The sequence below is a fragment of the Triticum aestivum genome, chromosome 3D (assembly GCF_018294505.1).
Source record: "Triticum aestivum cultivar Chinese Spring chromosome 3D, IWGSC CS RefSeq v2.1, whole genome shotgun sequence".
Lineage (NCBI taxonomy): Eukaryota > Viridiplantae > Streptophyta > Magnoliopsida > Poales > Poaceae > Triticum > Triticum aestivum.
In genome coordinates, this window is record NC_057802.1 from 335,206 (window position 1) to 358,780 (window position 23,575).

The 23,575-nt window shown below is 42.0% G+C and overlaps 1 protein-coding gene across 1 annotated transcript; it reads left to right on the forward strand.

Moving 5' to 3' along the window:
* The first annotated feature begins 15,871 nt into the window (after positions 1-15,871).
* LOC123076710 (cellulose synthase-like protein H1) lies at positions 15,872-20,329 on the forward strand. Its single transcript, XM_044498824.1, has 9 exons — positions 15,872-16,164; positions 16,268-16,592; positions 16,696-16,824; positions 16,920-17,042; positions 17,179-17,391; positions 17,754-17,880; positions 18,162-18,346; positions 18,456-18,806; positions 19,649-20,329. The coding sequence occupies exons 1-9, from the start codon at positions 15,908-15,910 to the stop codon at positions 20,081-20,083; spliced, it is 2,145 nt and encodes a 714-aa protein (XP_044354759.1). The 5' UTR covers positions 15,872-15,907; the 3' UTR covers positions 20,084-20,329.
* Positions 20,330-23,575: the final 3,246 nt, after the last annotated feature.

A 23,575-nucleotide genomic window follows, 5' to 3' on the forward strand; every position in this document is an offset into this window, starting at 1 on the left:
AGTCCCACCTCGCTCCATGAAGAGAGTTTCCACCACCTTAAATATGTTACTTCTCAAACTTTGACAAGCACTTGGTCTTCATTGAACTCTATGTGTAGAATTTGTGGCCGCAATATGAGTCTTCACCGGTTCCTAAACCGGAGAGGACTCATATTGACAAATCAGATTGTACACAAAAAGATCGTTGATGATCAATGTATTTTTGATGTCTATTTTTACATGCTGACACATAGCAGTAGCGCGTTCTTTGTGAAAGGCGCTACTACAAGGTATTTAGCAGTAGCGCCTTTCTCTATAGCGTGCTACTGCTAAGCCATTCCATCTCCCACCCCCCACTCTCCTCTACCCGATCCACTCACACTCACACACTCACTAGATCTTCCCCTCAACCCCCCGCGCCGGTCCTCCCCCGTCGCCCCTCCTCCCTCTGCGCCGCCGTCACCTCCTCCTCCTCGCTGGACTCGGTACCGGCCTCCTCCTCCGTCCTCCCTCCACTCGCTGCTGGCCGGCCCCTCCTCGCTCCGCCTTCCTCCTCCGTCCTCCCTCCACTCGCCGCCTGACGGCCCCTCCTCGCTCCGCCTTCCTCCTCCGTCCTACTCTCTTCTCCCTCCTCGAGTCGCCCCTCCTTCTCCCTCCTCCCTGCTACATTTTGATTTAGTAGGCTAGTTCACATGCAACATTTTGATTTAGTTGATATGATTTAGTTGATTTAGAACATTTTGATTTAGTTGATATAGTAGGCTAGTTCATTTAGTAGGCTAGCTGATTTAGTTGATTTAGTATGCACCATTTTATTGTTATTTTTTCTATACATGGATAGGTAGATGCTTTTGTTTTTTTGTAATAAGTTATTTTTTGGCAAAATGTAGGTGCCAATTTAGTTAAATTTGCCACTTGTTGTTTTAATCAATTATCTTAGGCAATAGGGGCCAAATTAGATGAAATGTCTTGGTAGGTGGTACCCTGATTTGGTAGATACTTGTGAAAAGTTTTTTCGGCAACAGGTGCCACCGAAATGCTTTGGTAGGTGGTACCTTGTCATCTAATATCTTACTAGATCTTAGGATTATAATTGTCCATCAAATTGCTTCTCACAGAAGAACCAAAAATATCACATGCTACTGTTTTTCTTTCCTGTGAAGTGGATCGTTAATCCTTTGCTCATATTGCTTTAGGAAAATGGCGCCAGCACCACCACCACTATGTCGACTGTGCAAGTCAAGGTGCGCCAGCAGCCTTGCAACTGGCAAGCTGTTCGGCATCTACTTCGAGCTGAGTTTTCGTCATGCGGCGGTAAGAAATTAGATGAAGTGTAACAACTATTTTATTTTTAGTGTTGGCATTATTTCATTGTGTCATTTTGCTTTTTTTACACAGATCGTCCATTGCAATGTGAGGTTGAAATTCAACAAGCTAATAGGAGACACTATGACATTTGAGGCTCCTGGGGGGCCGTACACTATGGAGGACACTATGACATTTGAGGCTCCTAGGGGGCCGTACACTATGGAGGTCGAGAAAGGACGCAATATGTCGCAGATTGGAGGAGATGGATGGGCCCGTTTCCTCGCCCGCATGCGTCTTACTGGTGGTGAGTTGATCAGCTTCTCCTTCAGACCAGAAAGACCCAAGCTGGCTATCATTTATCTCAACCTGGTGGAAGATGATGAAGATGACGAAGATGATGAAGATAATGAGGACCCACTCGATGAAGATGATGAGAACCCACTTCATGAAGCCATCCTAGCTCAAAGAATGAGGCTGAGCGAGGAGGAGGTGTGCAACCTATGGGACATAATTCCGCCACGTGATGACTTTGTCGGGGTGCCATTCGTGACCCGCCTGACAAGTACCATGGTCGATCGGCATGAAATGGTATGTTATACTGACTGTAGTAATTTGATGATATATATATATGCTTTATTGTTATACTTACAAATGCAAATTATCCGATGATATGCTTAGTGAATCCGATGATGTGCTTAGTGTAGAGTCCAATGATATGCTTTGTGGAATCTAGACGATGATATGCTTTAGTGTAGAGTCTGATCACATGCTTATTTGTGTAGAATCCAAGGAACTATTAATAGTGTAGATAATCCATATATACTTATTCGTAGAATTCATGATTAATTAGTACAAATGCATAGTACTGTGTCTTTAGATAGTGTAGAAATCTAGACTTAATAGAAATATATTTGCAAGAGTATGTGCGAGGCAATTTATTAATTGATAGGTTTTTCTTATTCAGAAATTGCCAAAGAACCTATCTGTGAGTTGTGGTATCGAGCCTGATGAAGAAGGCTCAGCTGGACTACGCCTTACCGCAAGGGGATCCGTCACCACCTGTACATACTGCATGGACATAGACGGTCGCACACACTTAAACTCGGTTGGGTGGAAGAGATTCCTCGTTGGCAAGAATCTTCGTGTTGGACATGCCATCCAAATTACTATCAGGAACACCCACCGCACAGGCTTGAGGATGATGATCGTCGTCGATATCATCTAGAACTACATATGTGTGTGTGGCTATATCATCTAGAACTACATATGATGAATGTCGTCGATATCATGTAGAACTACATACGATGAGCGTCGTCGATATCATCTAGAACTACATATGATGATCGTCGTCGATATCACCTAGTACTGCTTGAGGATGCATGTTGAGTATATATGAAATTGTTATCTAGTACTCCCTCCGTTCCAAATTACTCGTCGTGGTTTTAGTTGAAATTTGAACTAAAACCACGACGAGTAATTTGGAACCGAGGGAGTACTACCTAGTACCTATAATGCTTTATGAAATTGATATCTAGTAGTACCTAGTATCTGGAAATTGCAGTTTATTGAAGCTGAAACGGGGTAGGAAGCCGGGGGGAAATGATGAACGATATAGCAGTAGCGTGGGGCTAGGAAATCGCTACAGCTAATTAATAGTAGCGCGTTCTGGAAAAGCGCTGCTGATAAAGTCAATAGTAGTAGCGTGGGTACAGACCACGCTACTACTAACAGTTAGCTGTAGCGCCTTATTGGTAGTGCGGCTGCCCGCACTGCTGATAGCCTCAAAACCCGCGCTACTACTAGGGTTTTCCCTAGTAGTGAAATATTGTTCTAAAGGATCATTAGGAGGCACGGCAATAGAGGCAAGACCAATAATTTCGTCTTTACTAGGTAATTCTTTTTTTTTGACAGAAAGACCGTAAGGGAACCCCCTACAGTATAATTGGTGCAACAACCCCAAATTGCAAGTACCATGCCTTGAACCTAGGTAATTCTTTATCATGGGGTTGTCTACGAAATTTAGCAAAATTAAACTCATGAGACATATCCCCTAAACCAATAGTAACATCTTTTTTGCAGTCAATCCTAGCATTAACAGTATTCAAGAAGGGTCTACCAAATATAATGGGACAAAAGTTATCTTGTGGAGAACCAAGAACAAGAAAATCAGCAGGATATTTAACTTTCCCACACAAGACGTCAACATCTCTAACAATCCCAACTAGTGAAATAGTGTCTCTGTTGGCAAGCTTAATTGTAACATCAATTTCCCCTATCTCAGCAGGTGCAATATCATGCATAATTTCTTTGTATAAGGAATGAGGTATTGCACTTGCACTAGCACCCATATCACACAAGCCATGATAACAATGATCTCCTATTTTAACAGAAATAACACGCATGCCTACAACAGGTCTATGTTTATTCTTAGTATCTGGTCTAGCAATTCTAGCAGTTTCATCACAGAAGTAAATATCATGCCCATCAATATTATCAACCAAGAGATCTTTAACCATAGCAATACTAGGTTCAACTTTAATTTGCTCAGGGGGTGTAGGTGTTCTAGTATTACTCTTACGAACCACAGTTGAAGCTTTAGTATGATCATTTATTCTAACAAGAAAAGGTGGTTTCTCAATATAAGCGGTAGGAACAATAGGATCAACATTATAAGTGATAGTCTTTTCTTCAACTTTAATAGGTGCAACTACTTTTACTTCAATGGGAGGATTACATTTAAACCACTTCTGCTTAGGGAGATCAACATGAGTAGCAAAAGATTCACAGAAAGAAGCTACTATCTCAGAGTCAAGTCCATATTTATTGTTAAATTCACAGAAAACATTGGTATCCATAAAAGATTTAACACAATCAAACTTAGATGTTATACCTAACTCCTTACCTTCGTCGAGTTCCCAATCCTCAGAGTTGCGTTTAATTCTTTCCAATAAAACCCATTTGAATTCAATAGTCTTCACCATAAAAGAGCTAGTACAAGAAGTATCGAGCATGGAGCGGTTGTTGAGAGAAAGCCGAGCATAAAATTTTTGAATAATAATTTCTCTTGAGAGATCATGATTGGGGCATGAATATAACATTGACTTAAGCCTCCCCCAAGCTTGAGCGATGCTTTCTCGTTCGCGAGGCCAAACATTATATATATAATTGCGATCACGATGAACAAGATGCATAGGATAAAACTTCTGATGAAATTCCAATTTCAATCGGTTGTAGTTCCATGATCCCATATCATCACATAGCCTAAACCATGTCAATGCCTTTCCCTTCAAAGATAAAGGGAAGACCTTATTCTTGATAACATCCTCGGGCATACCTGCAAGTTTAAATAATCCACAAACTTCATCCACATAGATTAGGTGCAAATCGGGATCTAATGGTCCATCACCTGTGAAAGGATTAGCTAGGAGTTTCTCTATCATACCCGAAGGAATTTCAAAGTAAACATTTTCAGTAGGTACAGTAGGTTGAGGAGCAACTATTTGCTCTAGTGGTCGGGGTGAAGATACCCCAAACAAGCCCCTCAAAGGATTATGTTCCATAGTAACAAGTGACACTAAATTTCAGCACACTATATAAATTTTTCCTTACCAAATTCCACCTACCAAAGGCGCTTCACTCCCCGGCAACGGTGCCACAAAAGAGTCTTGATGACCCACAAGTATAGGGGATCTATCGTAGTCCTTTCGATAATTAAGAGTGTCGAACCCGAGGAGCAGAAGGAAATGACAAGCGGTTTTCAGTACGGTATTCTCTGCAAGCACTGAAATTATCAGTTACACATAGTTTTGTGACAAGGTAATTTGTAACGGGTAACAAGTAATAAAACTAAATAAGGTGCAGAAAGATGGCCCAATCCTTTTTGTAGCAAAGGACAAGCCTGGGTAAACTCTTATATAAAGGAAAACGCTCCCGAGGACACATGGGAATTATCGTCAAGCTAGTTTTCATCACGCTCAGTGATTCGCGTTCGTTACTTCGATAATTTGGTATGTGGGTGGACCGGTGCTTGGGTGCTGCCCTTCCTTGGACAAGCATCCCACTTATGATTAACCCCTATTGCAATCATCCGCAACTACAGAAGAAGTATTAAGGTAAACCTAACCATAGCATGAAACATATGGATCCAAATCAGCCCCTGACGAAGCAACTCATAAACTATGGTTTAAGCTTCTGTCACTCTAGCAACCCATCATCTACTTATTACTTCACAATGCCTTCCTCTAGGCCCAAACAATGGTGAAGTGTCATGTAGTCGACATTCACATAACACCACTAGAGGAAAGACAACATACATCTCATCAAAATATCGAATGAATACCAAATTCACATGACTACTTATAGCAAGACTTCTCCCATGTCCTCAGGAACAAACGTAGCTACTCACAAATCATATTCATGTTCATAATCAGAGGGGTATTAATATGCATAAAGGATCTGAACATATGATCTTCCACCAAATAAACCAACTAGCATCAACTACAAGGAGTAATCAACACTACTAGCAACCCATAGGTACCAATCTGAGGCGTTGGGACAAAGATTGGATACAAGGTATGAACTAGGGTTTTAGAGGAGATGGTGCTGGTGAAGATGTTGATGGAGATTGACCCCCTCCCGATGAGAGAATCGATGGTGATAACGATGGTGATGATTTCCCCCTCCCAGAGGGATATTTCCCCGGCAGAACAACTCCGCCGGAGCCCTAGATTGGTTCCGTCAAGGTTCCGCCTCGTGGCGGCGATGTTTCGTCCCGAAAGCTTGCTTATGATTTTTTTTCAGGGTGAAAGACTTCATATAGCAGAAGATGGGCACCGGAGGCCTGCTAGGGGGCCCACGAGGAAGGAGGGCGCGCCCAGGGGGTAGGGCACGCCCCCACCCTCGTGGCCAGGGTGTGGGCCCCCTCTGGTTGATTCTTTCTCCAGTATTTTTTATATATTCCAAAACGTGCCTCCATGAAGTTTCATGACTTTTGGAGTTGTGCAGAATAGGTCTCTAATATTTGCTCCTTTTCCAGCCCAGAATTCCAGCTGCCGGCATCCTCCCTCTTCATGTAAACCTTGTAAAATAAGAGGGAATATGCATAAGTATTGTGACATAACGCGTAATAACAGCCCATAATGCAATAAATATCGATATAAAAGCATGATGCAAAATGGACGTATCAGGAACGACGGCGGGGATGATGGAGGGGCTCCTTGATTTCTGCAAAAACAAAAACCCTATAAGCTATCAACTAATCAAATGCATACGCCTTGGATAGTACTCCCCGATTTGAGGATTCAAAATAGGAGTAGTTCTCCAATTTGAGCATTCAATAAGCAAAACCAAATCATAAAATAAATTAGTATCAAATTAGCATGCATTCAGTAAGCAAAACTAAATCATCTCTTGCGTCAGTACATCATCGAATATTATCACTAATACATCGCGAATAGTATCATACATATAACATCACGAATACAGCTAAACCCCTAGCGAACGACGGGTATCGGCGCGGGCGGTGGACACCCAAAGAGAAGGAACCATCACAGGACATAGCTCCAGTGAGATCCCTGAAGAACCTGCCAGGTATTGGAAAACCAGCCCTCCAATGCAACCATGTAGCGACAGACGTGCTCGTCCTCCTCGCTAACACGGTGACGTACCACCTCCGCGGGGTCCTCAAGCCTCCGCACCGTCACTGGCGAACGGGTCATATAGCCTTTAACATTATTCCTCCAGATAGCTTTGAAGCGTTATTTGGAACTTGGCTAGCTGAAGTAGATCATATTACGACGTCTTGTATTCAGATTGGAATATGTGTGCTTATTTGGCTATATGTAATTGTAGGAATGATATGATTTTTAACATATAACATACTTTAACTTCCTTGCAGGTTATCTTCAGAACTACGGTATGGATCCATACGTGGTCCTTACTCACTCCTACGGACACCGGGGAGCCTTTGGTTACTGGGTGCAACCGGCGGGAGATGGTAGCACGGGTTATAACTGGTTTGGATGGCGATCTCATAATAGGATAGGCATCTAATGTTCCAGTCCTATTTATCCTGCCGGTTGTGGCAATCAGCTTCCCTTTTTATTTTTTATTTTTTCTCCGTTTGTGAGCTGTAATGAAACTAAGATTTTGTTTCCTTCGTACTTTTTAATAAAATGGCCGCATGCATCTTTCAGATGCAGAGACCAGGGGTGAGCCTCCTTTTCAAAAAAAAACCTGGCCGGCATGATTACATTGACTTTTCTTCCTCTATCCGACAAGACCAACTTGCTTCTGCACACGCAATCATCAATCTGAATGTGCGGTGGACCAAGTGCGATGACTGTGAAGACGAATAAAACACATAAGGTGGTTGGTTCCTTTCAAGGCTGAGATAATGGAGAATGGACCCTAGCTAGTTACATCCTCCCTTGCTATTTGTAAGGCACTTGAGTATTTTGTGCTCAAATGTTTGACTAGCAATGACTGAAACTATGGAATCAGAGAAACATGACCGAGTATTAGCCAGGACCTACCCCTCTCTAAGGTAAAATAGCATAAAACAACATAGCCCCTAACTCTCCATTATGGAGAATGGAGATTATCATGTCCCCAATTCGTGGGATTCGCACAATGTTGCTTCCAAGTACCTCCCTACGATCATTCATAAATTTTTTCCATTCTTTGATTGTGAGGTCTTCATCTGTTCGAGAAATATTGTAAGAACAGCGGTGACCCGTAGGCGGACTTGGCCGTAAGCTAACAACATCCATGCGACCTTTCGTATCCATCAGGTGAGGCACACAATTCTTCGGGATTTTTTGTTGAATAGCACAATAGTAACGTAGTTAGCAATGTAGTTTAGCTTCAGAAGAATGTATGGAAAAGATGCATTCGTGTCATAATAATAAAAAATCTTACCATGCCATTTCTATGGATGTTGTCGTAGTTCAACACGTGGAATAGTGGCACGTATTGACCATAATGTGGAGGAGTTTCGTAATTCTTATTGAAAGTCTCAACATCAATAATGAAGGAGATAAGACGATCTTTCTCTCTCTCTCTCTCTCTCAAACCTACATAACAGTTCATTTTTGTGCGAAAACATTTCATTTCATTAGGTCTCTTTTTCTAGCTGTCTCTCTCTCTCAAACCTACATTTACTAAAAAAGCCTACATTCTACGAGAACAGAGGGAGTAGGCTGGGATGGAGGGACGCGGGAGGGAGAGAGGGAGGGAGGGAGGGAGGGAGGAGGGAGGGATGGAGCAGGCCGGGATGGAGGGGAAGGGAGGAGGGAGGGAGCAGGCCGGGATGGAGGGAGGAAGGGAGGAGGGAGAGAACAAGGGAGGCAGGAGGGAGGGAGGAGAGAGAGAGGGAGAAGGCCGGGATGGAGGGAGGAAGAGAGGCATGCCATGGAGGGAGAGGAGGCCGGGATGGAGAAAGGAGAGGGAAGCAGGATGGCGACGAGCGGAGGGAGGGAGATACCTCGGGAGCGGCTGCGGCGAGCGGCAACGGGCGACGGCGAGAGCGAGCGAGAGAGTGTGAGGGAGAGTGAGAGGTGGTGGAACTACAAGAAATATGTCAACTTGCGACCATCACTATTGGTCGCTAAATGGTCATTGATTTTCATTTGTGACATTTTTGTGACCAAAAACAGATGATCAATAGTTGACCGTCTTTAATGGAAATTAACGACCTTCTCAAAAGGTCGTTGGTTCTTCGACCAATTGTTTTGGTCACTGGCAATCTGCCCACACCACGTCAGATCCGACGTGGCAAGCTGACGTGGCAAATTTGCGACCAAATGAAAAGGACGTAAATTAGAATCAGCCCGGTCCAGTTCGATGCTTTACTTGGGCCAAGCCCAACATTTCAGCTTTTTATAATTTTTTCTATCAATTTTTGGTCGGCTTCATGGGCCAAGCCCAACATTACAGACTTTTTTATTGTTGGGCCAGGGCCTTTTGTCTAAACAATTTCATTTTCCTTTTTTTATTAAATGGGTCCACTAGTCAAATGGGTCCCAGTGTATGCCATCAAGCCAACTCATGTTTATAGCTAACGGCAGCAAGTATATGTATTAGTTTAACTCATGTTAACTAACAGTAAGCTTCACAAGAGAGAATCCATTCCAATGACAGCCTCAAACGAACCATCAAGTCAACTCATGTTTACAGCTAACAGTAGCAATACGTCATACATCACAGAGAATGGTTCACAGAAACCGACAAACTAAACTAGAGGCACAACATAAGCTCACAAGCATGGCTGCCGCAACAGTTTGTTTCGCCAGTAAAGACAACGACTTCCTTCCTTGACCAAACAGCGGCTCAGCTCACATCCTCTACCTCCTCATAGGAGGCACGCCACCTCGTCTCCTTCAACAGGGGGACCACCACCACGTCCACCAGCAGCCTGCATGAATGTTTTGGCAAGTCAAAGTGTTAGTGACTATACATACGGCCGTTGACTAATGTTTGTTTGCAAAACAGAAAAATCATCCAAGAACCAAGTAGTGCACAACTAATAGATCCTTTTCTTCCAAGGTTATTAACAAGCCAAACGATACAACATAGTTATTTCTTCATTTTCATATTTTGTTACTACATAAATATAGATGCTAGCTAGATGATGGTTGCAATTCAGGATCAGTCTCGTCAGCACATGGCAGTAGTAATCAGAGTATTTTCACTAGTAGAATCATAGTGATTCAAATTTTGTTAGCACACTCTTCTATTGCATCCCCTAATATTTCTATATATAGCACCCCCTGATCCTTCAAATTCCCTTAATCCAATCTTGGATAAACTGCTAGCGTCCAACAACATTTTTCAGAGAAAAGAATTTAGTTGAAAGCAGAGCAGAGAACAAGAAGGATCAGCAGAGAGCTCACCATGGCTATCATGTAGCCGACATGGAACAGGTAGCATGGCTGTCCAAGCAGGATCAGCAGCACCAGCGGACAGGCCCCTCCTTGTTCTGGATCTTTGCCTTGACGTTGTCAATTGCGTCGGAGGACTCGACCTCAAGTGTGATGGTCTTCCCCGTGAGAGTCTTCACAAAGATCTACATCTGAATAGTTGAAGATGGCGAGAAAACAGGACAAGTCAGGCATATATGAACAAATAAAGAAGGAAACAAGACAAGAACAGAAATAATATAAGTCTTGCAAGTTGCAACAGATACGCATAGTTGGAAATTGCAAACAAAGCAAAATAAATCGACATGGTAGAGATGTATACAAACAGATCTACAGAGTCATGAAGCAATGTGAAGTGGAAGATGTAAACCTTAGAATAAAGGTAAACCTGCATCTGTATATGTATATTAACAAATAACAACGGCAGGGCAGGTGTACATCAAAGACATGGACTGGAAGACAATCTGACTGTTAGTACTATCTATTTCCAGTTCAAATTAAGAAGATTTCTATGATAGGTCGATCTAACTGCAGCAAATTAATTGTAACTCTAACACACAAATGTAGTACTATGTCATATCATCAGATACAGTTCTGTCGTTGAGGATGTCACTGCAACTAAGCACTACCCTCAGATGAAATAGTTCGAACTGTTAAAAATCTTGTAAGGATGATAGAAGGCTGGGATGGCAGGAAGTGAAAATCCTGTTTACAACATGAGCAGAGCACTAGTTACAAGCATGATAGAAGGCTGTGTCAAGAATATACGAAACTAAACCAATCAATTCAATTCAAAGGGTGTATCTATATATATAGCAGAAATTTTATTAGATAATCCTAACTCCATACTTAACAGATCTTCATTCCTCAAAATACTCAACAGAGAGTATTCCCTACCACAAGCAGCAAGATGAGCGGGGTTTGGGCGAGATCCAGCAAGGTGGAGGGCTGCTCGTTGGGTAACTAGTACCTGGATGTATGGAGTGAGGAGGGAGACCTGCATCATACTAATCTTGGGCGTGAAGAGTAGAAACTACCATATATTGCCCAAGAATTGAACCCAGCTTTGGCATGCATGCTGCAATTCGACTCCATTGGTTGTCATAGAGATAAGATGCAAATCAATATTGTTTTGTTTGCCACTGATTGATGAAGCTACTGATCAGGATTAAATGCAGACAATAGTAGTAGTAGCATAGCAGTATAAATATTAATTTGACTAAACTGAACCAACACCACAAGTCTGCATATAATGAAGTTACTAGGTAGGGATCATATTACATGAGGCAGATGGATGATTAGCAAACTTGCTGGGTGGCCAAGAAATGAACAGTATATAAAATACTCATAGTACTGTAGTAGTTAAGAAGATGAGATAAAGGACAACAACATGTAGAGTTCCTGATGCACTGGTGTGGCCCAACTTGGCTCCACCACGCCAAGGCACTGTTGTTCCGTCAAGCTCGACCATGTGCAGGGCTTCATCATCGCCGTGGAGGTCCCGGTGGTCGTCAATCAAACTCACCTATGAACGTATGGGAAGACAACACTACTAGGGAAACCCCTAGTAGTAGCGCGGGTATTTTGCCTATCAGTAGCGCGGGACGACGCGCTACTGATAAGGGGCTACAGCTAACGTGTAGCAGTAGCGCTTGTCGTCCCACGCTACTGCTATACATGGCTAGCAGTAGCGCGCTTTAGTGCAGAGTGCTGCTGCTAATATCTGCAGCGCTTTTTAGCAGGGAGCGCTACTGGTAAGGTAGCGCTACTGCTAACTTTGTTCCCCTCGCTACTGCTAGTTTTATTAGTTTCTGTTTTTTTTTTGCATATTTGTTTTGTATTTGAATAGGCTTTATACAATAATCTTTAGCATATCATACACATACAAATGTAATCATAGCATATACATACAAATAGTCTCATCAAATCATGGCATCATCATAATCATCATCCAACACAAAGTGGTCTCTCGTCATCATCTCAAAAATAGCGATACAAGTCTCGATTACTTGCAACTACATCGCCATCCATCTAAACAATGATATACGCGACAAGAGTTATCACTTTGAGTGAGAGCGGAACTATGCAGTACATGAGTTCGTATCCCTCTCTCGCATTAGCGTGAACCTAAACTAACTACTGCCTGTCGCTCGGAAACCGGAAACCAGTACACCTGGGCCTGACACCCCGCCCACTCGTCGTATATATACTCTTGGCATAGCACTTCTTCGCCATCGATGATCTATGCACCTGCATCGTCACATGAGTCGATGATATGCAACATATATAGTTGAGCAACAGAAAGAGACAGACTTGGCAAAAATAGAAGCAACATATCATAAGCATAAATAACAAAGTTGATCGTACCCAAAATGCCCTAACTAGGGTGATCGTCGCTAGTCGATGAGGATGGTTTAATTACATCACAAATAAATTTTCGTCGTGCATAACTCAAAGTTTCGTCATACAAAAAGTATGGACTAAATGGACACGTTGTCATATATCGACAATCACTCCAACATGTAATGCCATCCATCCAAGTCAGGGAGATAGTCCCCGAGCCTAGTGAAAGGTTCAGGTCGAGACACTGAGCGGCTACCCGTGTTCGGACGTCTTCCTATATTCTTTTCCTAGAAAAATAGTGGTCTTTTAAAAAATCATAAACCTTTGCAAAATGACCTCACTAAACACTTCTCTGCCTAGGACAGAACCCAAATTCTGTTATAGCTATTCCTCTCTCTCACACACACACATTATTTTCTCTAACGCTTCTCTGCCTAGGACAGAACCCAATTAAATTGCAAAGGAACTCCAATTCTCTAACCCTTCTCACCTAATGCTCTAAAATAAATTTTTCCTCTAACCTAGTTAACCTAGCTTGTTAGCCTAATGAACCTAATTAACCTAGCTAGTTAACCTAGTTAGTTAACCTAGCTAGTTAACCTAGTTTACCTAGATAATTAACCTAATTAAAGTAGTTAACCTAGCTAGTTCTCTGTCAAAGCCCTAACTAAATTTTTGCACTAACCTAGATAATTAACCTAATTAAACTAGTTAACCTAACTAGTTCTCTGTTAAAGCCCTAACTAAAATTTTCCACTAACCTAGATAATTAACCTAATTAAACTAGTTAACCTAGCTAGCTAGTTCTCTGTCCAATGTTTGTGCTATGCATGAGAGAGAGAGAGGAGGGTGGGGGCTTACAGAGGATGGCTCCGGTCGTGGCGAGGGAGGCAGGGGCGTCTCCGGTGATGGCGAGGGAGGCAGTTGTGGCGAGGGTGGCAGGGCGTCGAGGGTGGCTCCGCTGGCGCCGAGGGCGGCTCCGATGGCGTTGATGACGCCGCGCGGCTATGGTGGCGTCGACGGCGCGCGGCTCTGGTGGCTCCGGGGGCGTTGACGTCGGCAGGAGACGGCGGCGAAGTAGGGCGACGGCGAATTGGGGAGACGGCAGCGAAGTGGGGCGAGAGATTTGGGGGAGAAGTGGTGGCCGGGGGACCGCTTTTGGGTTAAGTCAAACTTAGCGGTAGCGCGTTTCTGTAAAAGCGCTATAGCTAAGTTAGCTATAGCGCTTTTCAGTAAACGCGCTACTGCTATAGCTATGTATTTTCCTTTTGTTATTTCCTTTTCTCTTTCTATAGCGGGGGTATAAACAAGCGCTACTGCTAAGTTATCTACAGCGCCTCTGATGAACATGCGCTACTGCTATTCCTTTCTCCTTTTTCCCTTTTTCATTTATTTTTCTTTACATTTTATTTTTTCCTTTCTCCTTTTTTTATTTCTTTCATTTTCATTTACTTTTCTATTTGTTTTTCGTTTAATTTTCTTTTCATTAAGTAGAGCTCTTTCTAGAAGACCGCTACTACTATATGTAGCCTACCGGCTTAGTAGTTAGAATTTTAGTAGTAGCGCTTTCAAAAGTAGACGCTCTCATCCAGCCGCTCTCATCCTGCCTGTCCACGAAGTGATCCGGCGTAGACACCGTTGGTGCCTTAGACGGCCTGGCCTTATGTTTCCCCAAGTAGGGGATGCCGATCTGGCCAAAGAGATGACCGAGGCTAGCGTGCTAGAGCTGCAAAATATATGGGAGACCGTGGCAAAGCCATGAGCAAGACAGACATGAGAGGTAAGAAAAGACATGACCAAATTGCTATATGAGGAAGATTATGTGTGCGCTCGCATGGAAAGGCAAATGCAATCAAAGAAATCTATTTGTTAAGGAAAGTTCATACACATAATTTGATACATAAAGGGGATCATGTTAACCCGCATGGAAAGACAAGGTCATCAATCAAACTCATCTAGGAAAGTATGGAAAGTTTTGATCCACAGTGTTAAGAGGGAACGTCGAAAAAGTCGTATGAAAACCAAAAAGTGGGGTTCAGTTGGGAAAAAAATTGATGTGAGTGTGCAAGGAAAAAAACCATCATAGGGGTGGTGGTGGGAGGTGAAGGCGAAAATCAAACATGGTGACAAAAATAAACCATGTGTACCGGCCGACAACCCTTCTTTAATAGTAGACATATATGCGATTTCGTAATGTAAGAAAATATATGTGATTTTATAAGATAAGAAAAATATATTTTTTTCTATTATTACGAAAGATATGATTGTCTCTTAATAGTAGGTATAATGAAATAATAAATGGCAGGACACTAATGAATATCTGATTTTGGTTGTAAGGTTATCAAGAAAAATCTTATGTCTGTCTTTTAGGAGGTGATTTCACATATATGGTGTGATTTCTAAATTATTAATTACCTATTATTTTTGTGATTGAATTGGATCCGCACGTGCAAAAGCAAGCACAAAAAGATCTCCCCTTTAATGGGATTTGGTTCTTTAATGTAAGAGAGAAAAATCTACTGGCAGTGGGTGGTGGGAGGTGAGGCAAAAATAAACCAGTGAGAGAGAGTGTCGGGATGTGAGGTGAAAATATACCGGTGAGGCGGAAATAAACCTGTATACCGGGCTACGAACCCCCCCTTAGTGACTGCCAAGATTGTACAATGACCCAAGGTTTAGCGGGATGTTCGTTAGGTGGCGTAAATGCAGGTGCAATGGTCAGGTTTCCCTCCATCCTTGGTGACATGGGAAGATGAAGAACCCCTTCGCGCACATTTCCCCTGAGCGTTGGCTGGCATATTTCCCCTGAGCAATGGACAAGCCAAGTTTCAAGGTGCGAAGAATGTCCCGAGAACAACCATTACCGCAACGAAAGACACATAAGGCAGGCCGGACTGGGAACATAAGACACACGAAAGACACATAACCCCAGGCCCAATTCAGGCGTGCGAGGGCCGGACTGGGAAGCAGTGACCAACTTCATAAGACTGAGAAGCATGTGAAGTGTGGGCAAGGTTTGGTCGTTCGACGCATACCTCTCCATTATTGTGATTACTGCTGTTGTTGATACGGCAGATAATGCTTGCCTGGATTCATAAAAACGTTGGGTGTATATAAACGTTGGGTGTAAATCCAGCAGATCAGATCGGATGTGAAGTAGCTAGGACTATAAATCCAGCAGATCGTACCGGATCCTGACTGATTGAATGTGACTGGAGTAAATCGTTTTATAAATGTAGTATAATAAAAATGTCGCAATCCTGTCGTTGAAAAGGAAGGGAAATGCACACGACTCCAGCCTCACTACTTCCGTCCGTGTGATCCTAGAGCACACATAGTCTGTCTGCCTCCGGCCGGCCATGAGCAGCGCCATGAAGCTGCAGGAGAGGGTCATCGTGCCGAGGACGGCATGGAAGCTTGCCGACATCTTCATCCTCTGCCTCCTCTTCGCCCTCCTGTCCTGCCGTGTGCTGTCCCTAGGAGAGGGCGGCGCCGGTGCCGCCTCGGTGGCCGCGCTCGTCTGCGAGGCATGGTTCACCTTTGTGTGGATCCTCAACATGAACATCAGGTGGAACCCCGTTCGGTTCCACACCTACCCTGAAAACCTCTCACAAAGGTGACTACTCATCTTAATTAATTTATGCCTTTAGTGACGTAAACGTTCTTATACTTCTTTACGGAGGGAGTAGTTTGTAACTCATTCACCTGAGGATTGCTAGGATGGACGGGCTCCCGGCGGTGGACATGTTGGTGACCACCGCGGACCCGGAGCTGGAGCCGCCGCTGATGACGGTGAACACGGTTCTCTCCTTGCTCGCCATGGACTATCCGGACGTCGACAAGCTCGCGTGCTACGTCTCCGATGACGGCTGCTCGCCGGTAACGTGCTACGCGCTGCACGAGGCCGCCCGGTTCGCGGGGCTGTGGGTGCCCTTCTGCAAGAGGCACGGCGTGGGAGTGAGGGCCCCTTTCATGTACTTCGCTTCCAGACCGGAACCTGAGCTCGCCGGCGACAACTTCTCCGACGAATGGACCTTCATCAAGGTTAGCCAACACCGCTCATAGTCATAGCCTTCCATCTTTCTTCTATTGCACCCAGACTGTCTCTCCAATTTACTTCATTCATCTGTTTCGTTTGTGGTTGCAGAGCGAGTATGACAAGTTAGTCAGCCGGATTGAGAGCGCGGACGAGGGGTCTCTTCTCCGGGACGATGACGCCGGCGAGTTCACGGAGTTCATGGAGGCCAAGCGCGGGGACCATCCTGGCATCGTTAAGGTCGTCACGTACACCAAGCCACAACCACATGCCACATGGATTCGCACGTAACAACAGCCAGCCTTACCCAGGTTCTTTGCTAACTTGTTCTTCAGGTTCTTTGGGACAACAGCAAAAGCAGCAGGACAGGGGAAGGTTTCCCAAATCTTGTGTACGTTTCAAGAGAGAAGAGCCGCAAACATGACCACCACTACAAAGCCGGCGCCATGAATGTTCTGGTCAGTAGCATAACAGCGTCTAGATCACTAATTTAGTGATCTATAAACGCCATTATATTTCTTTACAGAGGGAGTACTACTTAATAAATGTACTTAGTAGATGACAACATATACTGTCACCGTGTAATGCATGCAGGCAAGGGTGTCTGCCGTGATGACAAACGCGCCCATCATACTGAACGTGGACTGCGACATGTTCGTCAACAACTCACAGGTCGTCCTGCACGCCATGTGCCTCCTGCTGGGGTTCGACGACGAGACCTGCAGCGGCTTCGTCCAGGTGCCGCAGAGATTCTACGGCAAACTCAAGGACGATCCTTTTGGTAATCAGATGGAGGTTCTACGTGAGGTGCACACCATCAACTCGATCATCTATAACATACATACCGTCTCCTATAGGGTCTGTATAGATCTTTTATAAAAAGTCAATCTTTGGAAATTTTGACCAAATATAAATTTATAGAAAAACATGTCTACATATGAAGTAACAAATACATATCATTAGATACATCTCAACGCATATTTTCGTGGGGTAATAATAACCTGATAAATATAGATATTTTTCTTCACACAAAGTTGATCCAAGTTTTGGGACATTCCGGAAAAGTGTGTACACACTACATTATAAACAGAGGCACTATATTCTTTAATATAGTTAATCATCTGTGTGGTTTAAAAATCGATTACTAACTATGGCATCGGTGTGTTTAGAAACTTTTCGGTGGACTCGCTGGACTCCAGGGCATCTATTACCTTGGGATGGGCTGCTTTCACCGTAGGAAAATTATTTACGGTGTGGCACCATCTTCATCTGCGGCCATCAAGCATGAAAGAGAAGGTAAATGTACGCTACGCCGATGAGTGAAACGGTGTCAAATTGGAGTGCCCATTGTGCTCCACTCGGCCTCTCACATTCATCGTTAATCCTTTTTATTTTTTGAAAAGAGACTTGCATGCCCTCGGCCTCTCGCATAAAAAGTGATGCACACAACCACGATATATTAACCATTATTAGTTGCTAAATAGGAATAATATGGCCCACTGGCCAAAGACATTTTTTTTTATAAAGGACTGGCCAAAGACATAACATTGATCAAATGGTTGTAACCACTTTGCCAGGTTCACGGTCCTACGAGGATCTGCGGACCAAGTTTGGAGCTTCAGTGGAACTGGTCGAGTCAGCCAGGAACATATATTCCGGAGAAATACCGCCAAGTCCAATGATCGACATATCGAGTCGCATCCAAGTGGCAAAACAAGTGTCCAGCTGCAACTATGAGACGGACACACATTGGGGTCAGGAGGTATACATATATTTTTCATCCAATTTCCATCGCTACTTTTTTGCTACATGCTATATTTTTCCTAGTTCTTTGTCAACCATTAATATTCATCCATTCCATTTATCTGCAGATTGGTTGGTCCTATGGGTCAATGGCAGAAGACATTTTGACCGGCCAGCGCATCCATTCATCAGGTTGGAAATCCACGCTGCTGGACACTAACCCACCAGCATTCTTGGGATGCGCTCCTACAGGAGGACCAGCCAGCCTTACCCAGTATAAGAGATGGGCAACTGGCCTTCTAGAAATACTCCTCGGGCAGAATAGCCCAATCATGGCCACCGTCTTCAAGCGCCTTCAGTTCCGGCAGTCCCTTGCATACCTAGTGTTCTACGTCTGGTCCATGAGGGCACCTTTCGAGCTATGCTATGCACTATTAGGACCTTTCTGTCTCTTCAGAAACCAATCCTTCCTTCTCAAGGTGAACCTTTGTCTCACAGTCCATTCAAATTAGCTGAGAGCTATTTTCTATCTTATAATTCTGCCAACTTAGTTCTTACAGACCCACCATCTAATCAACAATATTGTTTAATTACCTACAATAACTATCTTGATGCCCTGCACATTTGTGCGTCTAGATTTATTACATATTGATCTCTTCCCTATGAATTTAATACTTCTTGTTTTTTCAATAACGCCAATTCTATACATTAATTTAATGAAGTAGATTTCAAATTGTTTCGCATGCATATTATACATTATAAATTATAGTAAATTTTATTATAAACTTATACCATGATTTCGTTTACTTATGGTAGTAATACGGGTATAATTGATGCACAATTTAGCTAAAAGTACATGTTGGAATCTAAGCTCGTATCCATATGGTTTATCTTAATTAATTGTATCATCCTGATCGATGATGGCCTTTTAATTATATCCTCGTGTTATTTGAGGGAGTTCTAAAACAAATCCACATGTGGTTGTTCCTATTGTTTGCTATATTAACTCTTACACTTATCTCTTTTCTTTATTTCAATATAATAATAAATCAACCAATATAAAGTTCTATTTATATATCACAAACTCTATTAGAGTTTTAAGCACTTATTCAATCTTTAGAGTTGTACTTTCTTCACAAACTTTATCTTCGTGTCCTCAATGTGTACCGTCCTTTAAGATTGATGTATCTCCATCGTGCTTTTTATTTTGTCTTAGTAATATAGTAGAGATAGATAGGGTATTCCCATCTTGGGAAAGGTACAATTTTTCCATCTACTAGTTTGATGATTGTCACCTCAGAAATTCATAGTATTTTTGCAGGCATCAAACCATGGTTTCAGCATTCAACTAGCCCTATTCTTGTCCTACAACATATACAACTTTGTGGAGTACATGGAATGCGGACTCTCGGCGCGGACTTGGTGGAACAACATGAGGATGCAACGCATCGTATCAATCTCCTCTTGGCTCCTTGATTTCCTTAGTGTGGTCCTCAAAACAATCGGCCTCTCCAAAACTGTGTTTGAGGTCACCCGTAAGGACAAAAGCACATCAGATGGTGATCCCAGCACCCATGAGACTGATCTAGGGTGGTTCACCTTTGACTCTTCACCAGTGTTCATCCTAGTGACGACAGTTGCAATCTTGAACATTGCCACAATTGCTATCGGGGTATGGCGTCATGCCATTTTTTGGATGATAACAGGAAATCATGATTGCCAAAATATTGGAGAATTATGTGTTTTGGATGGATGATATTATACTTTTGGCCATTTATCAAAGGCCTTGTTGGTAGGGGAAGATATGGAATCCCATGGAATGTCAAGCTCAAGGCTTGGGTGATTGTGGTTGCCTTCTTGTACTTCTGTAGAGGAGATTAAGTTGGTGGGACTCCACAACATTGAAATCTCACATTTGTATTTCCATTGAACAACTATTGGAATATGTAATAAGTACAATTGCTCTATATTATCTAAATAAAGTATCCATAGCTCCACTTAAGACACAACTACAACAAGCTGCAAACTAGAGAATATTTTGTATGACCATTAGTCATCACAAAACTATTTCAGAAGAGTACTTTTCATTTGAAATAAATATTTTGATGTGCATCGAAATACATTCATAACTTAATGTAACTTTTTGAAAATTAATGAATACTTCATAAATTCCAAAGATCCATCCAAGTGCATATCAAACGTCGTAACATTCATTCACTTCCTTATTACAAACTTTAGATAACTAGAATAGAAAACATACATAACTGAATAACGAATCATGAATTAAACATGTGGATGAATCACGAATCAAGAATTAGCTCTATCACCTCCTTATCAACTATGTACTCTCTATGCACGAATCATTCACTTTGTTATCAGCAAATCACAAATTAGCTTTATCACCCATAGATAAGGAATCACGAATTAACTCATGCGTTTATCTTGTACTATCAAACTCCTTCATACCAAAAGTGGTTCCATTCACTATGTGCATAAGTCCTTCTAGATGGGTTAACTGAAAGTATGGACTCCTAATATAGACGAAAACAACTAAATATCTCAAATTATGACGATTAGTTTCCCTTTATTCCACGATTCCACCATACAGTCATTATTTTTCTATTTTGTAGACCATAATCATACATGCTTCTATCATTATTAGGTGGCATGTTTCATGTTGCTACATATATGCACGGGCACATTTAGGGTCATGTAATGACTTACCTTTCATGCTTCTTACTATATTCAAATCATGCTACTCCTAGATTATGATTACTGATTGTTTTGGATCTTATTTCAAGTAAGGCTCTTAGATCAGATTGATTGACATTTAAGAAAATCGCAATTGAGTGAGAAATAAAAATTTGGGTTCCCTACAAACAAATGTGTGTTGAACGGTCACATTTGATGTGAATTACATGTTAGCACCCAATAAAAAAGATCTAATGATTACTAATTTCCATAGGGAGTGGATAAATTTGACTTTCTTACATTGACAGAAAACTCGCCTAGTCTAGTTCATGAAAGGTATCCCACAAACAGAGCTCTTCAACATGTGGTAGAAACGAAAGAAATTGTCCAACACTGTTGCATCAGCACCAACACTATTTGCAGTTTCTCTTTGGATAACCTATGCATATACCCTCGTGATGTGGCACACTTGTATTCAGGACACAAGAAACTTTTTGAATCTTTGATTTCATGAATATTTGAGGAGAGAACTATAGTGCTCCATTACCTCCATGGATTTGATAAACAATTGTTCTCAAGTTAAATTTGATGTTGTCCGACAGTCTCTGCACTTGGACTCCCACCTAACAAGAGCCTAATAACTTCACGCACCAATCTCCAACACTCTGGAAAGCACTAAATTCACTCCATTTATGAATAGGAGGTATGTGAGATCACAATGCCATGTCCATATATCATGGGGCAAAACATCTTCAAGTATGACTATGGAATAATGACAATGCCCAATTAATTTTCCCACACAATGCTGCAAGGAAAATCTTCTATTGCCGGTGCATGCGATTGACACATCCAAGAATCCTAGAGAACCATCTTTCCTAACCCATCTTCTGATGCTGTCATTTGTGTTGGGTGCTCTAAAATAACGCTATCTAGAGTCTTCAATCATAGAAATGCAAAATTCCCTCATGATTGTGTGGGTCATTTTTTCTCCAACCCGAAAGTATTAATATGCATAATGTATTGGTACACCACCTTATAAATGTATTGGCGCGTCAACTGTTGAATATTATGCAATGAAGGGTAAAGAGGAATAAAAAATTCACGCAAAATCAACATAAATACTCAAGACATCAGATGAACTAAACAAAAGATGCTCTCGCATTTGCAAGGTCCAATTTTCTAGGTACATATATTTTGACGATGGTTTCAGATCATCTGGATGTTCCAAACATCTGCTTCTGTCAATATATTTTTATCGAGAATGATGATGCAAAAATGCCACCCTTTATAAATATTAGTACATTTTCTAAGGACTCTGTAATTAGGTCTGTAATAGAATTATAAAAATGGAACTTAATTTTGAAGCTTCTAGATTAGAGTTTTGATGGATAGAATCTTTTTCCGTTAAAATTAAGCCGATGAGTTTTCTAATAGTGTCTACGTGATAGTTTATAAATGTGGATAATTCCTTCTAGGTGGGCTAACTGAAAATATGGACACCTAATATAGACAAAAACAACTAAATATCTCAAATTATGATTAGTTTCCCTTTATTCCATCATTCCACCATGCAGTCATTATTTTTCTATTTTGTTGACCATAATCATATCTGCTTCTATCATTTTTAGGTGGCTGTTTCATGTTAGTACATATATGCACAATCACATTTAGGGTCATGTATTGCCCAAGCGAATCTCATTCAATGGTTTACTCATGGAACGAGTCCGTTGGAAAGTTCAATCAATCTTTTTTCATATACATTTTGCCTTCTCTGGAGGATCTGTGCCTACTCTACTTTCCTATCTAGGACTTCCAATGACTTACATTTCATGCCGCTTACTATATTCAAATCATGCTACTCCTAGCTTACGATTACCTGTTGTTTTGGATCTTATTTGTTGTAAGGCTTTTAGATCGTATTGATTAACATTTAAGAAAATATCAATTGAGTGAGAAATAAAAATTTGGGTTCCCTACAAACAAATGTGTGTTGAACGGTCACATTTTATGTGAATTACATGTTAGCACACAGTAAAAAAGATCTAATGATTACTAATTTCCATAGGGAGTGGATAAATTTGACTTTTCTTACATTGACAGAAAATTCGCCTAGTCTAGTTTATGAGAAGTATCCCACAACAGCACCAACACTATTTGCAGTTTCTCTTTGGATAACCTATGCACATACCCTCGTGATGTGGCACACTTCACTAGTGCAGAACCGGGCTTTAGCGCCGGTTCGTAAGGGCCTTTAGTGCCGGTTCTGCAACAGGCACTAAAGAGTGGAGACTAAAGCCCCCCCCCCTTTACTACCGGTTCGGCACGAACCAGCGCTAAAGTGCCACCACGTGGCACGAGCCAGGCCCGGGTGCTGGTAGACCATTAGTACCGGTTGGTAGCACCAACCGGTACTAAATGTTTGGGGGGGTTTGGTTTTAATTTTTATTTTTCCATTAATTTTGTGTTTTCCATTTAATTCTTTTTTGTTTGCTGGTATTTTACGATACTACATATTGTACATGTTATGCATATATATAAATAGATTTTCTCGTAGAAC